The sequence below is a fragment of the Dinoponera quadriceps genome, unplaced genomic scaffold, assembly GCF_001313825.1.
Source record: "Dinoponera quadriceps isolate SergipeBrazil2010 unplaced genomic scaffold, ASM131382v1 scaffold1609, whole genome shotgun sequence".
NCBI lineage: Eukaryota > Metazoa > Arthropoda > Insecta > Hymenoptera > Formicidae > Dinoponera > Dinoponera quadriceps.
Window position 1 is genome coordinate 157,669 of NW_014555756.1, and position 15,748 is coordinate 173,416.

Below are 15,748 nucleotides of genomic sequence, written 5' to 3' on the forward strand. Positions count from 1 at the left end.
ATATATATATATATATATATATCCCTTTTTTTCTTTCATATAAACTTAGTGTTTCAACCAAGGTGGGTCAGACACAACCAAGGTATATGACACATGCTGCCCGGTGTGTGTACTGTAATGTAGTGTAGTATGTGTGTATGTGTTTGCCTATTCGTGTATGTGTATGGATACGTGCACGTGTGTTGCAACACGGCGCCAGCGGAGTCCGGCGATGTTCGGGCTGCATTATAACACACATCGCACAACATCATAATAGTCGTCTTCTCACACTCATCAGTTTTATCATCATCTCATCATCATCATCGTCGTCGTCGTCGTTTTGTGTCCGAACATCGCGTTCCAGACCGACACGACTTGGCCGACGTCCTGTACAGAATAGTTTTTCTTTTTTATAATCGCGCAGCGTACTCTCCGCGGACTCGCGCACGGCTGTTCGCCGCGATCACTACACCAGCGGGTCGCACTTCTCTTGTTCCTGCCAACCGCCCGTCCCGGCCGTCTTCGACGCGAGAGAAACTGTCCGATGGGCTTCGGTTACACCGTCTTCATCTCTGCGCGTCCTTCCCGACCATGCTGGAGGGGGAACCCTGGCAAGATTCGCTTCGAAGCGAGCCTATGCGCGCTCCTGTGTCTAAAACCTCTCTCTCTCTCTCTCTCTCTCTCTTGGCGAGGCTTCCCTCCGTCCCACCGTTAGTCGGTGAAAGAGAACGAACGAACATCCCCTTCGTCGCCGGAGGGGAAGAGGGCTGGCGCGGGACCACCGCGGCTTCGAAGCTCGGCCGAACCTCGTCGGAGAGTACGAGCAGCGGGCAGCGCGCTAGCCAGCATATTAGCGAGCGCAGGCAGTGAGCAGTTCATACATACGTACGCTGTATAATCTGGTTACGAGACGAGCGAGAGCCATGTAGCCACCTTCCCCCCTCCCACCCTCTCTCTCTCTCGCTCACTCGTTCGCTCTACCTGAAAGCCGGATGGAGCCATGACCCTGGCTGCGCGCGGTTAGCTGTGCCGCTGTGCGGGAGAACGAGGAGACTCGACGAATTCCCGCCCGACGACGCCCATCGTCCCCGAGGAATCGATTCGTCCCGTGGCCTCGCCTGAGAGAGGCCTCCCTGTTGAGAAGAAAAACCAGGTGGGAGTCCACGTAGGAAATCCATACGGAGTCCCATGTATCCCTTGGGGATTTGCGCTAAAGACCCGGGTCCTAGATGAGGAATCCATGTGGATTCCTGTATGGATGCTTTACTATCCTGTGGATGGATTCACACGAGTTCCTACGGATTTTTGGTGGGAACCCACCTGGAAATTCATCAACAGGGCTCTCTCTCTCTCTCTCTCTCTCTCTCAAGAGACACATTTGACGATTCGGACGAAACTCTCCGTCTCCGCGTACAATACGAGAGAGAAACTTCTCATTTACCGAGGTATTTTCTCTTCACTCCTCGTCCTTGAATAATTTTTTCCTTTGCCAAGACGAGAGACACCTCGATCTTTAGGAATTTATTTATACGAGTCGGGACAACTACTAGTCGTCTTCCTCCTCCTCCTCGCTTTTCCGGGAATTCGTCTTTCGCCGAGTCGAGACTTCTGGTTCTAGGGGAACTCACTCACCGAGGGATAACCTCATGGACACCCTCGCGGCGAGTCTCGCGCGCACGCACAGCCGGCAAAGAGAGGAGACGGCAGAGAGAGATGTCTGCGGGCTCCTCCCGCGCCTCTTAATTACCTAAGTCACATCTAACAGACGTAGTTCCCCGCGGTTTCTTTCGCGAACGCGAAGCACTCTCTCTCTCTCTCTTTCTTCGTGCGGGTTTTCTTCATACACATGCACGCACACACATTCGCTCATTCTCGCCCCCTTGCTTTCTCTCTTCCTCTCCATCGCTGCTGCCGGTATCCGCCATTCACTCACTTTCATTCTCATTCATTTACTCATTCATACACTCTCATTCACTCATTTTCATACTCTCTCTCTCTCTCTCTCTCTCTCTCCCTTTCTCATCTACTCTCTCGCGCTTTATATTCTCTATGTTTCATTCTTCATATATTATATATAACAATATTTATACGATGATTTTTTTATGGATTCGAGTCACATGCAGAAAGAACTTTGAGTCGCTTCTTGCACAGATAAAAGGGAAGAAACAAAACGCTTTGGCTTTCGCGTAACTCTAAAGGGAGAGGGGGGGGGGAAGAAAAGACGTCGATAATTTAGCGTAGCGTATTGAAAATAAAAGAAAAAAAAAAGGATAGATAAACGGTAAGGGAAGAGAGAGAGAGGAAAATGGGAGAAACATGACAAGGAAGACGTAAAAACAGGAGGAGGTGGGGNGTTTTCATTTCGCTCGCCGTCTCGCCGCTATTACGGTTTTCTTCTTCCCCACACGTTGAGATCTGTTAGACTCGAGAGACGAACACAAGACGGACGCGCCATTTTTAAAAACGCGCGGCACAGCCGCGCCGTGCGTGTCACGCCGGTGCGCGAAGACGACACACGCTCTTGGTCGTCACGTCTTCGTCGCGTTCGTTCATTCATATATATATATATATATATTTATATATATATGCATATATAATATATATAAAAGTCAGATGACATAATGACACGCCCGGCCCCCGGTTTTATCCGCATACGCGTCTCTCTTTCTCTCCTTTCTTTCTCTCTGCAAGAGACCGGGTAGCATTCGCGCGATATCGACTAAGAACTAATCTACAAAAGAAAGGTAACAAATTCCCGGAAACGGGAACACTGCGTACAGGTTATAACCCAATCGACTCGCGCGCCTCGGTATCGACAGTGAAAGAGGCTTCGCGCTTCTTCTCTCTCCGCTCTTTCACTCTCTCCGACTCTCCTCCTTCCCTTCCCTTCTGCCCCTCACTCACTCACTCACTCACTCTCACTCACTCTCTCTCACTTCCTGTTTTCTCGATCCATTTTTCTTCCTTTGGAAAAGAACACGCGACGACGCTCGTAGACTTTTTAGGTCTCTGTTTCGCGTTCTCTCTCTCTCTCTCTCTCTCTCTCTCTCTCTCTCACGTCGCTCCTTCGCTTCACCTGTCCATCTTCTATGTGTGTGTCTTACGTCTTGCGCGTCTAATTGCTGTTGGTTCGCTCGCTCGCTCGCTCGCTCTCTTTCTCGCTCTCTCTACGACGAAGCTCAACGCGGCACGACGCACGCTCGGCGTTTTTTCGCTATGTTTGTATGTGTTTCTGTATATATGTGTATGTGTATATGTATGCGACACGCACGGGCGTACGCGTATGTGTAAGTGAGACAAGTGTGCGTGTGTGTACGATGGCACCACAAAATTTAGTAATCGTCTATCTCGCGTCCTTCCGTCTCCCACAGGTCGTTCTCCTCGGCTCGCGCTCGCGAGTCAACGTAGTTTTAGTATAGTCTCGCACTGATACATTGGTCATGGTGCGAGAGAAAAACTGGTCGATTCCGCTCGGATTCCGCGCGCCTCTCTCTCTCTTTCTCTCTCTCTCTCTTTTTCTTTCTCTCGTCGTCTAAACGAGATTGTACTCCTTCAGATTAGACTGCAGGATGGTGTCCTTCACCGCCGCAAACACGAATCTGATGTTCTCCGTATCTGCGTAACAGAGGAAAAAGGTGTTTGTAAACATCGAGCGGTTAAACCAGTGCTAGAATTACTTTTCTCTATTGTGTCAGTATAATTATCAGTATAATTAGTATATGTGAAAATAAAACAGATAATATATAAGAGCAAAATGCATTTCTATTCTCTCTCTCTCTCTCTCTCTCTCTCTCTCTGGACCCAACGCGAGGAAGACTTTACCTTCGATCGTGCGATGGACGGAAGTTTCATGCAGGAAGAAATTAGCTATCGAGTGGAGAAGAAGATAAGAGTCATATTCCACCAGACTTATATTCTACATCCCAAATGTGAGGAAGCTTCGAAACCTCAACAACCACGACACACATGCAGCATGCAATTCCCTCCGCAGACGCTTCGACAACAATGCATTATTCTCACACAGTCTCAAATATATATATATAATATAATGCGATAATTATCCCTTCTGCAGTTTCCGTTTAGTGGAGAAGCTCAACAAGAACGCAAACGTTAAATAGAATTTGGAGAGGCACGTGTTGGAATCCGCTACCACGTCGCCACGTAACGCATTCACCGGGAGGAACGTATCGCGCGATTCTCACGCGTGACTCTCCTTATTCCGCCTTCCGCGAGCACGAAGAAGCGGCCGAATCCCGTGCAATTAACCGTCGCAACCAAGAACACCAATTGCTCTTGTCTCTTTTATTCTCGTTACAAGCTCCTTTTAATATACACATATTTATATATATGTATGTATGTATGTATGTATATATAGGCGTATATTACTTAACGTAACGCAACACTTTTCGACGTCAACGGCACGGCTGGCAGTAGTGATTTTCTCTGAGGGTGAAGGGCGCGCCGATGTATTCGCGATATTCGCTTCGACGCGGCCGAACGAATCGCCGAGGATGACACAGACTCGAGCCGCGAGGAAGTTAACTTTAGCGAGAGAAAGAGAGAGAGAGAAGTGCGCGCGAAGAGAAACAACTTAATAACATTCCATAAATTTTCCCAAATCAAATAAACCAGCCGGAACGCCTACAAGCCGTTCTTCGTTGCAGTCTGCGTCTGGTCGAGAGGCATCACCTCGATCGTTACTACTTTTACAGCTGCAGACCGGGCTATCGCGCGCTACGAAAATGGAAGGATCGATGCAACGAGTTAAACGAACTCGATCTCAAAGTTGCGTACGGCCGACTAATCCGCCCCGATTCTCTCGCGCGAAATTCTCGTGTCTTTTAATCTGCCTGTGTTTGCGTGCGCGGAAATTATCGCAATTTCGCGCGCCGCCATCCAGTCACCGGGGACGACAGAGTGAAACAGCCATCGCTCCTTGGCAGAAAAGGTGACAAAAAGTGGCCGAAAGTAACTGGCTGGCTGCTATTTAGCTCAGCGGGGTGATCATGAAGTGATCCGAAACGTTATTGCGATCGTATTGATCTTCTCATCGGATGGAAAATAAGAGATAAAATAAATAACATATAAAAGAGAAAGATAAAATATGAGATATAAGACAAAAAACTCTCAAGATATACAATCAAAACGGAAAAGAAGAGAAATTTAATCGCGCCTTTTATCGGAGATAAAATTACTCGGATTTTGCACTTTAATCAATCTTGATAGCCGGGGGAACATCATACATGATACATATATAGTTTCAGTTTCGTTAATTATTTGCTGCTAATTAAACTAAATTAATAATTAAACTTCCTACGTCACATCATTGATCTCTCTCTCTCTCTCTCTCTCTTTCTCTTTCGATTTTCCTTCGATTTGCAGTTTGTGTAACAAAATTCGCGCAATCTTGAGACCTAATCTTTCTCAATATATACTACGTCTCGTTTCGCGAATGCGTGTGTGGCTCGAGTCTGCATGATTCTCGGCGCATCCGAGATTAACGGACCAATGTCGCAATGGGAATCTGCGCGCGGCGGCCGCGGAGACGCCTGACGCGGTGATTCGCGCGCTTCTAAGCGAGATTGAACTCCTTGAGCGCGGTTTGCATGATCGTATCCTTAACGGCGCAGAACACGAGCTTGATGTTCTCCGTGTCTGGTGGTTGGTCCCGTAAGCGCAGCATGCAAAAATATAAATCGGACATCGGTTGAAGTTGGTTTAGCATCACTTGTCGCACCTTCGGAAGATCAACCCGGTGTCTGACATTGACTGTCGTCACAATGACGATATGAAACGACGGTGAGAAGTCGCGACGACAACCGTTGTCTGTGCGTCGGAACTTATCGGTCGCGTGAATCTGCGCAAGAAAAACGATTTTCACCGATCAATTACCGTATAATTTCACCGTAAGTAATCATCACTTTGAATCTGACGGTAATGTTACACTTCTAATTGAAACAAGTGCACACACGGCTGTCGCGTGCGCCCGTCCCGCGGGGACACCGTGGGATGACACACCTCTCGGCTGGTGGTGCGACATGGCAGGTTGATCTTTCGACGGCGCGTTTAACACGTTCGATTACACACAGTTGGTAATATACGGAGAGAGGAGGCGCAGGCAACACATACAAGCACTGTACAAGACGCGCAACGCAACACACGAAGAGAAAAAAAAAACCCCCCGTTATGGAGAAAGGAAGCGATAAGACAAAAATGTGTCTTTGTACGCGGGAGAGCGCGCTACGCCGAGCGTCGGCTAGCTAGCCTACCTGTGGCACACGTAAAGTGGGAATAAATAATCTTTTCGCTGTCCGGATTCAGGTCAACGAACATCCTCAGGATGAATTCTCTAGCTGCTATGGCGTCTCTCTGTGGACCTGCGAAATACACAAGCGAGGGGGCGGGGCATGGCATTACTTCTGCGTTTGCTCATCCTTACCAAGTAGAAATTAAACCAGTTCCTAGCCAGAATTAACAGGCCGATAACTCTCTAACTAGCTGGTTTCTGATCAGTTTTAAACCGGCCAAAAAGGCTTACCTGTTTGGAGGATTTTTGCTTCGACAATAACGGATAGTAAAACCAGCCAGTTTCCGATCAATTCGTTCATTATTTTGTCTAATTTCTGGCTAGAAAATGGCCAAGAAACGCTAGGCAGAATTTTAAGAGTTTTTACTGAACAGAAACTGTCCAGTATTAACTTACTTATTTTTTGGAATAGTTTATGACAAGTAACTAACCAAGAAACAGTAGTTAATATATCTTTTGGATAGTTTCTGTCAACAGTTACTGTCTAATTAATTCAAGCCAGTAAAAACCGTCCAATTTCTGTCTAATGGCCAGTTCTTCCCTAACATTTTTCTACTTGGGTTCTTTCGTTACTTTCTTTCTTAATTTACCAAGCCTAGCGATACCGACGAGTCTAACGATCGCCCGACGACGACGGACGATTAACGGCGCGCATCGTCGGGATTTCGCCAGGTGCAAAATATGAGACGCGTTGGAATTTAGCCAACGCGTTTGCGAGGAAATTTTTCTTCTCATCCGTCCGTCTGTCTGTCTGTCTATCTGTCGTCTCTCTTGCTCTTCTTATCGGCCCACCTGGCCACCAACGATACCGAGTTTCCGTGTCGTGCGAAGGATAACGCGCGAACGCGAGGCTGATATATCGATCTATTTTAATGGAATAATGTTGTACTTCGCCCAAATCCAATATACTCTCTCACACACACACACACCAAGGACAGAGCTTATTGAATTAGTCGCCGTGAACATCAAAGAAGCCTCTCGGAAGCCTCTCATTAATAAGCTCGAAGACTTACGTAAGGCTGCCGTGCGCAATTTTGCAAATCTGAAACGGTCGACTGGCAGCGAGTACACTTACGGTTCGTCCAAGCACCCCGGAAATCCCGATCAGCGATCCCAGATCGAGGACGGATACACCCGGCGAGAATTTCCTACCACCCCCGACGCGATCCGCGACTTCCGCCGAGTGTATACGCGGCAATTAACAGCGAAACGTACGCGGACTGTACACGAAAAAAAAAAAAAAACAATTTCGCCGATGTAACTGAATTTTTCGTTGCCCGGGGACCAGGGGAAAACTAGTTTGTGGGAATTCGGAAATACCGGAAATTCGGTTTCCTTCGACCAAAGCACGCACGTAGTTTGTTCATTGTCACGTTAATTCGACGAATCTTTTTTCTGCGTACACGTAATCCCGAAGGGCTCGGGGTACCTTGATAAATGCTAGGGTAATCGAAATTAACAGCCCTACAAATTACTACTAGCGAGGGGATCTACGCTTCTCTGCTGCTGCAGCGTTTGGCTTCGCACGCTCAGCCGGACCGACCTGTCGCGCAGGTAAAGTGAGAGTAGCACATTCGGTCGGGATCGGGATTCGTATTGAGATACACCTTTAAGATGAACTCCCGGGCCGGTACGTCCTGTTGTTTCGGGCCTACCACAGAACTCGTTCGTTTACGTACACGATGTATTATACTTATCATCGGCAAAACGCTCGTCCGTGCCGTGTCGTTACTCACCATCGTACTCCGGAAAATAGTCGACGAGATGAGAATACATAATCTTCTCCTCCAGCAGATCCTTCTTGTTGAGGAACAGAATAACCGAGGAGTGTTGAAACCAGGGATATGTTATAATCGTTTTGAAGAGTGCTTTACTTTCCTCCATTCGATTCTGGAAAAGAAAGGGAGAGGGTTAAAGTGACGTGCCATCGGATATTAGTTGCACGTATGACAATTCGTTCGATATCGTATTCTCGAACAAATTCGATCAGATTTACAGAGTGTTGTAATTACCTCGTTTTCCGACTCGAATAGAATTTGATCATATTCACTTAGAGCTACTAGAAATATAATGGAAGTAACGTTCTCAAAACAATGGATCCACTTTCTTCTTTCGGACCTCTGACCACCGACGTCTACCATCCTGCAAATAACACGGTTCGATTAGAAATGTACGCCGTTGGCACAGCCAGTTTGAGCATTTACCCGAATGTATTCTTCTCGAATTTACAAATAAAATCAATATCCGCCGTGAATAACGAATAACCTTTCGTTCTTTCCCTCCCTCCCCCTCTCCCTCTCTCTCTCTCTTTCTCTTTTTCTGTAAATTTATGCGTACGTGAAAAAATATAAATTTAGCCTCCAGCAAAAATTTATTCGTCACTCACGGACAATTCTTTTTTTCTCTTTCAGCTTTACTCTTTCGTCGCTTCTACGCACGTTCGTGCGGAACAAAAATCGCCCGACTCTGACATTCACGAAACCCATATTCGCTATTCTCAATCATCACTGTGTAATTACAAACAATGTCAATGGAAACTCATTACCATGCACAGTAACATCGGCACAGAACGACCTATAGAAAACATGCAAACGTCCAAGCGCCTCAAAAAGTGCTTGCATTCAAGGGATTGTATGTAACTCAACGTTTATTAGCTCTGTTCTGTCCCTCCTCCTGCCCGACGAAATCAGAAAGGGAATGTATAAAAAAAAAAAAAAAAGAAAATAAAAAAAACTACTCGACGACTTCTTAAATGTTACAACATTCAATCTCTAATACCTCCTTGCAATTAACTGTCGCGATAAGATCGAAGTAACAGATAAATTCAATGCATCTCACAATGATAATAGCGCTACGGAAGTCTTTTAAATCCACGAGCTCGCGACTAAGTGGCCGAAAAGTTCTCTAGAAACTAAGTCTCAACTTAAATTTTAACCACAAGCAGATTCCGTCATTCATTTCTACACTGACCGATCTATTTTTTCAACGAATTTTCGATCACACGTGTATAACTGAGAGGGGAAAAAATTGCAGCATTCTTGCGAATAGAAAAATCTGTTTTAAATCAACCAAAAGAAAGAAAAAAAAAACTTGTAAATATCTTAACGTCTCCTCAACTTCGCACGAGGAACACGTCCATCGGCATTCATTGTCGTCCCTCGTGCGGAGCGTTGCTCTTTCTCTCTCTCTCTCTCTCTCTCTCTCTCTCTCTCTTCGGCGACTTCGAAGATGTAACGTATAATCGGGCTGAATTAGGCGTTAATACCTAAATATGATGGAGTCCAGATCAAACGGATACTCTATAATGCCGGTGGTGGGAGCTCGTGCCCGGAGGATGTCTTGCTCGGTCGGAAGGAAATCAGGCTTTTCGATACGGTCTAGGTCACTAAGATAACTGCAAAACAAAGAAAGCCACTGTCGGGAGGTGTGCATGCCATGCGTGGTAATATATTTAACGAGAGTATATAAATAATCGTAAAACACAATAATAAGAAATTCTCAGGTGTATGGAGAAGACAGCTCGCACACATGCTTTGCTCGTCCATCGCCTCAGCCTGAAAGAGTTTTCCAACCGATGCCGCGAGTCCAGCAACTTGCACTTCGCTACCTTTATCTATGCCTCTTTATCTTTGCGCGTCTCCCTTATCTCGCGTTCCACGTGTACAAAATTATGCAGGTCAGGCTTTAATCTGATGGTTTTAAAAAAACAAAGAAACAAAATAGAATAAAGTGTATTTCGATAAGCGTTTCGACGACGTTTCACCATTTTCCTGTCCGCCGGTTTCGATACGATATTGAAAACACGGAAAGAGGTCGATTCGCGATTCTTCGCCTCTGTCAGAAGGGAGAAATCAACGAAATTTGGAGCAACAATCGTTACAGCCATTTCTCACAAGTCGCGCTCATAGACGCATGTATAAACGCGCGCGCGCGAAAGAAAGTCACAGGACTCGAATCGGCATCGTGAGCGAGGGAAACAGGCGAACACTTAAAGAAACAAATCGGGTACAATCAGGTCCCAGGAGTGCGCAGCGACAGTGAATCGGTACACGTAGTCGCAAGAGACAGAGAGGGTGGTATATTATGCAGAAACGGTCCGATGCGGGGGTGGTGGTGGGTGGTGGTTTCGCAGGCGCAGGCAGCTCGTTGCTTCTTTTCTCTCTCTCTCTTTCTATGTCTCGCTCGTCACCGTCCGCGACGGGGAGAGACACACGTACCTAAATCGGATCTCTTCCAAGTCAAAGGGATACTCAATTATACCGGTGGTGGGCACTCTCACACGAAGAATGTCCTGTTCTGTTGGGAGGTAGTTAGGTGCCGCGACTCGATCTATCTCCATTAGGTAACTGAAACATCGTGTTCTCAATACCCCGGAAAGTACGGCGAGACCACCGTTACACGTTGTTTAAGAGGTGTGAGGAGATGGGAGAGGAGGGGGGGGGGGGGNTACATTTTTCTCGACAAGTTCAATAGGAGAATTTGTTTCTTAGTAATTCTCAGAAGATACATTTTCCCGTTGGATACGAGATACTTTGTGAAACTTATCATAAAAGAGAAATAATGTTGCAACCTTTAATCATGCTGATTGTGTGTGTGTCCATCATCGATGGTACACGCAGAACGTTCCATTCAGGCCAGTTTGATCTCTTGGCTCCAAAATAACGAAATATAATCATGAAATACTCTGATAATTATTGAGCCGCGTATTATTCGATACAAATGAAATTGTCAAATAGAACTCGTGGCAGAACAACGTGAATCACCGGGCCACGAGAAGCCGCGTGCAATCAGTCCGGTACGTGCTGATTAACGACGGGAAATGAGCCATCCCGTTCGAGGGCTCTTGGTTTTTCCGAAACAACGTGAGTGTTCATTGGAACGGAAACGAAAAGCGTCCCGGAAATCGAGGATCGAGGGATCCACGGAACGACGAGAACGGAAACCGCGACGGACACGAGGCATTCCGTGGAAACGATCTCATAAGACTCTAACGTCGCGAAGACGCGACGCAGAATTTCAGGGTAATGTCGGAGGATGGGTGGGAGGAAAGCTGGGAGGAGGCAGGAAGGAGAATGGGAGAGGGGAAGGAAGGAAGGACGGAAGGAAAGAAAGACAGACGGACGGATAGAGCATAATCATTTCTCGGTCGACGATAAGACACGTTATACGAAGGAATGCGCCGACGCGCGGCCAGCGCACGGCCAAAATACTCACTACTTGGCGGAGTCCGTGAGCTGGTATTCCCGTCTGCGATCGTAGCACTCCTGTATACCGGCGTCCGCCCACAGATCCTTGATCGCCTCCACGTACGGGCTCTCGAACGTCGTCACTGTCTCGAAGTCTACGCTCCGGACGAGTTCCGCTTTTTCCTGAAGGCGAGAGAGGAAGTGTCATGAGTATCGAACAGCGAGAAAAAAAGAGGGGGGAGGGGGAGGTGTGAAGAAAAAGACAAGCCTATTGTGTGTGTGTATGTATGTATGTATGTATGTATATATATATATATATATATATATATATTTCCGGTACGATATGTATTATGATATTGGGATATAAGTCGGTTATCGTTATCGTTCAACCCTCCGATACCGGCGCGGTTTAATTAACTCTTAAGTGTGCGGTGGCTTGACCTACATACGACAGAGACTCGCGGGGCTCGAGACGCGTTCGGTGTCACCGAGGAAAAAGTGCTCGGTATATATGACTATAATCGCATAGTGAAGCGATTACAGTCAGGAGGAAACCGGTTGTTGCAGTAGTAGGTGGTGCCGCTACAACGTTATTGATAATAACGCGTATACATGTATTGCAATTATTATTTTTCTTGTCAGAACAGCAAAGAGATATAATTAGAAACTTGACTGCAAACGACTATGATTGACCAAAAATGACTGTGATCTGTGGTGTGACTGACAATTATTTCTCTCGGTGTGTAATAATCACGCTGAGAAAAAGATTATGGTATTTGTAACTGTAATCTATAAGTGAAAGAATGATCGCCAGGAGGGTCATTATTTTTAGTATTACTACGGTGTGTTAATGATAATGATTTTATATACGTATTATTACTAGTAAAGTACTTGTATTAGTGTACAAATTTTTATACCGAAAGTAAAGTATTTTCAAATAAGATGACATTCTTAGTCCGCAGCTTTTTTATAGATATAAGAAAATATAGTTCGAGCCGAAAGTAACTATAAACTCGGTGGAATTGGGAATTGGAACATTAGAATGTGTGTTATACGTACTATATTCGAGGAGTCGCCATACTGGATCTTCAGGAGGTCCATCGCCCGGATCATCGATTGCATCGCCATGAAAATGTTTTGATACACGAGTTTGATGAACCCTCTCTTATCCTCGTCCGAGTAGCCGGAACCGTGGATGATCCTCATCTGCTTAATGAAGGTGGACTTGCCGGATTCGCCCGTACCTGCGACAAAGTTTCAGGCTCGATTGGTTTGCGCCGTACGAGTAAACAGGACGGGTGGCTGGTAGCTCGCGCTTTAGAGCTTATCCGAAACGAATCCTCCGCTGATGCGGAGTGCGCGAGAAACACCGCGAGCAAACACGTGTCTAACACGCGGAACGTCTCTCGGCGCCGCTCAAAGAGTATGCACGTGCACGCACCTCGTCTTCCTAGCTCGGGAAGGGTTAAATGTCGCTTAATGCGTTATCGTTCTATCTTTATCGGGATAGCAAAGTTCAAAGTTCTCGAGGATCTCAACCCGCCGCTCGGGAAGCTTAAAATACCGATTCCACGCCGCCTCCGACCTCCGTCCGGAAGCGAGGAAAATTTCACGATAAATCACCGGCCGCCGTAAACTGAAAAAAAAAGGCGGACTTGGTGGTAGAATTAACGCGACATGACGCAACTAAGCGCGTTTCGGTGGGAGGAAGCGGAATTGCCGGTTCTCAGGAACCAAATATGGCTCGTAACGACCAAATATTCGGTTTCCTACAGGCAAAACGCGCTCGGTTGTCTCTCTCTCTCTCTCTCTCTCTCTCTCTCTCTGATACGTCACTCTCTAAATTTCCCAGAGTGAAGTCTCACTTGAGAAGTAGAGTGACCACCGAGTCGCTCGAATTCCAATGACTTTTCGCTCATTCGGAGTGAATTTTCCACTCGGAGTCGTCGAGTGAATCCAATGTATTTCCACCGTCACGGGAACATGTCTGCTCCAATCGATCGAAATATTCGCACGGAGTCAGAATTTACTTTAAGCTTGAGTGAAATATTCACTCTCTTGCGATTGCGAGTGGCGATATTTTCACTATCGTTTCATTGTCGCAAGAAAATATATCTTATATATACATAACTTTTGTAGATCTCGTATAGATTTATTTGTTTATGTTGTATTAAAAAATGAAAACTTTGGTCGGATTTGCCTAATAATGGATATTTATTGTAAGAGCCAATGTTTAGTTCTTTTGGGTTCATAAGAACTAAACATTTTATTTCTTTCAATTAAAACGCATCTGGTTGCCCGTTATCGCAACTAGAAAAAAATACTAAAAAATTTATTTGTAGAAAATACAAAGTTTATTTCGCAAAAATAAACCTTATTTTCTATCATACAATCCATAGAGAAATTTTCAAATATTTTTTCTCAGTGCAGGTAGATCCGGCCAAGCTCTATTTTCAATGTACATAGATACCTTGTCCTAACCTCTTCATCACCGTCGATCGTTTTCGCTCCATCGAGCGTATACACCGTCCCTTTCGTTCGTGGAAGCATGGGAATCCACTGCGAGAAATCTCGAGGACACTTTGATTCAACCAATCCTTCCTTCGCTCCGCGCATTTCTTGCTTATTACTTATCCCGATTAATTGAACGTGCGATTCGGATGCCAGTCGCGAGTTACCGTTCGCGAAACGAACTCTCGAAACCACCGATCTCCCCCGGCCTGCGCATGCGCGTCTCGGATTTGGACTCGCCGCGTTCGTAATCAGCGGCGCGCCGGAACGATCGTTTTCATCGCTTTTCCGCGCGGACCTCCACGAATCGGGGAGAGCACGTCGTCCGCCCCTGGAAACTCCGGGGCGACTGCTACGCCAGCCGGATGGAGGCGGGAGGGAGTTCACGGCGGCGGCGAGGGGTGAGCGTCGCGAGAGCGCATCGCGAAACTCCGTCGTTGCTCGCGAAATCATGAATGAAAGCGGTCGCGCGCGGCCGGCGCGGTGTGTAGCATCGTCTTGTTTAAACAGCGCGGCTGCTGTGTCGCGACGGCGGTGCGCACAGTTCGGCCCTCTCACCGGGATTCGGGCAGGACAGCGATTTGTGCTGGTCGAATTTCGTTGCATTAGCTGCGTTCGCCGGAACAAACCTATCAGTGAAGGCGAACGGTGATCATTCATTTTCTCTAATTTTGTTTCCCGTTAGATCCTCAAATTTAGACCAATCACGTTGACGAGTTACTCAACCGTTGCGCAACTCTCGTGTTTTCCAAACGCAGCCAATGAAAGAGCTCGGAAGTAGCCTCCGAGGAGGGAGCGGCTCGGACCGTTTTGAACAGGTTCGTAGAGTCCGAAGAGTTCGCCGGGTCACGAAGATCAGTGATGTTCGAGAAAATTCGCGCGAACGAAAATTGCACCTGAATCGATCCCTCGTCGCGTACGACAGGCCACCCGGCGGGTGGAGGAGAAAGAGAGAGAGAGAGAGAGAGAAAGAGCTTTTTATGCACGTCGCTAAGAAAAGATGCTTCGCGCGCCCACAAACACACCTTTCTTCGCTTTAATGAGGATGCAAAAAGGCCACCGGGCACGGGATACGCCTTTATCGATAAAGGCGCGCAAGTGTGTCATCAATCGAAAATACACGCGCGACACCGCGAACCCGTGGGCTTTTCGATCGGGTATAACTTTGCGTCGTAATGATAAAGGGGGAAGAGAGGGAGGGAGATGGAGAGAGGTAGAAAGAACGAAGGAAAAAGAGGACGGCCTCACGTCGAAATAATGACAAATTCGTCACTAAATAATTAAAACTCGTCCGACGAGATTCCTTTCGCTCGTTAATTTTTACGTTATCATTGTTACCGTGATGTTATCGTCGGTGCCCTCCGAATTTCTTGATTGTGAAATCTCTCGCACGAAGCGAGATAATGAATATTGGCTACTCGGGATCTCTCACGGGAGTGAACGATTAGCTCGGGCTTAAAGTGGATTCTTAATTTATACGAATTGAACGTTTCGGTCGACCGGAGTGAATTTCTGCTCGAAAATTAGAATAAATCGGAATAAATTGGAATAAATCCCGATTAAAATAACTCCTGTGAGATGGGGGGGGGGGNCGAACGAAGATATTCGCTCACGACTCGAGAGGGGATTCAGAGTGGAGAAGTCACACTCTGCGAAAAGTCGCTCGAACTTTGAGCGATTCGTCTGTTACTGTGAAGAAAAAAAATTTCGAGTGTCCCAAAAAATCGGCTCATTCTTGAGCCGCAACTCCTCGACGCGAATCCCC

The 15,748-nt window shown here is 46.6% G+C and overlaps 2 protein-coding genes across 7 annotated transcripts in view; both read right to left on the reverse strand.

The window, feature by feature from the left end:
• LOC106745338 overlaps window positions 1-2,325 on the reverse strand; it is a 6,562-nt gene extending 4,237 nt beyond the window's left edge. The window contains exon 1 of the mRNA XM_014620851.1: window positions 639-2,325. The gene's annotated coding sequence lies outside the window, so the exon portion shown is untranslated. The remainder of the gene's footprint in view (window positions 1-638) is intronic.
• Window positions 2,326-2,332: 7 nt separating this feature from the next.
• LOC106745342 (guanine nucleotide-binding protein G(q) subunit alpha) overlaps window positions 2,333-15,748 on the reverse strand; it is a 31,923-nt gene continuing 18,507 nt past the window's right edge. Inside the window, exons 1-8 of one of the 6 annotated variants that reach the window (XM_014620863.1) lie at window positions 13,943-14,039; window positions 12,532-12,716; window positions 11,501-11,655; window positions 9,552-9,680; window positions 8,299-8,428; window positions 8,023-8,176; window positions 6,249-6,356; window positions 2,333-3,594 (exon numbers count right to left, since the gene is read on the reverse strand). In XM_014620863.1, the coding sequence (XP_014476349.1) occupies window positions 3,512-3,594; window positions 6,249-6,356; window positions 8,023-8,176; window positions 8,299-8,428; window positions 9,552-9,680; window positions 11,501-11,655; window positions 12,532-12,716; window positions 13,943-13,985 (987 nt within the window). In that variant the 5' untranslated portion in view covers window positions 13,986-14,039 and the 3' untranslated portion in view covers window positions 2,333-3,511. Of the gene's footprint in view, window positions 3,595-3,628; window positions 5,635-6,248; window positions 6,357-7,829; window positions 7,938-8,022; window positions 8,177-8,298; window positions 8,429-9,551; window positions 9,681-10,503; window positions 10,633-11,500; window positions 11,656-12,531; window positions 12,717-13,942; window positions 14,040-15,748 lie in introns of those variants that run through there. The other 5 variants (XM_014620864.1, XM_014620858.1, XM_014620859.1 and 2 more) reach the window with 5 other exon arrangements.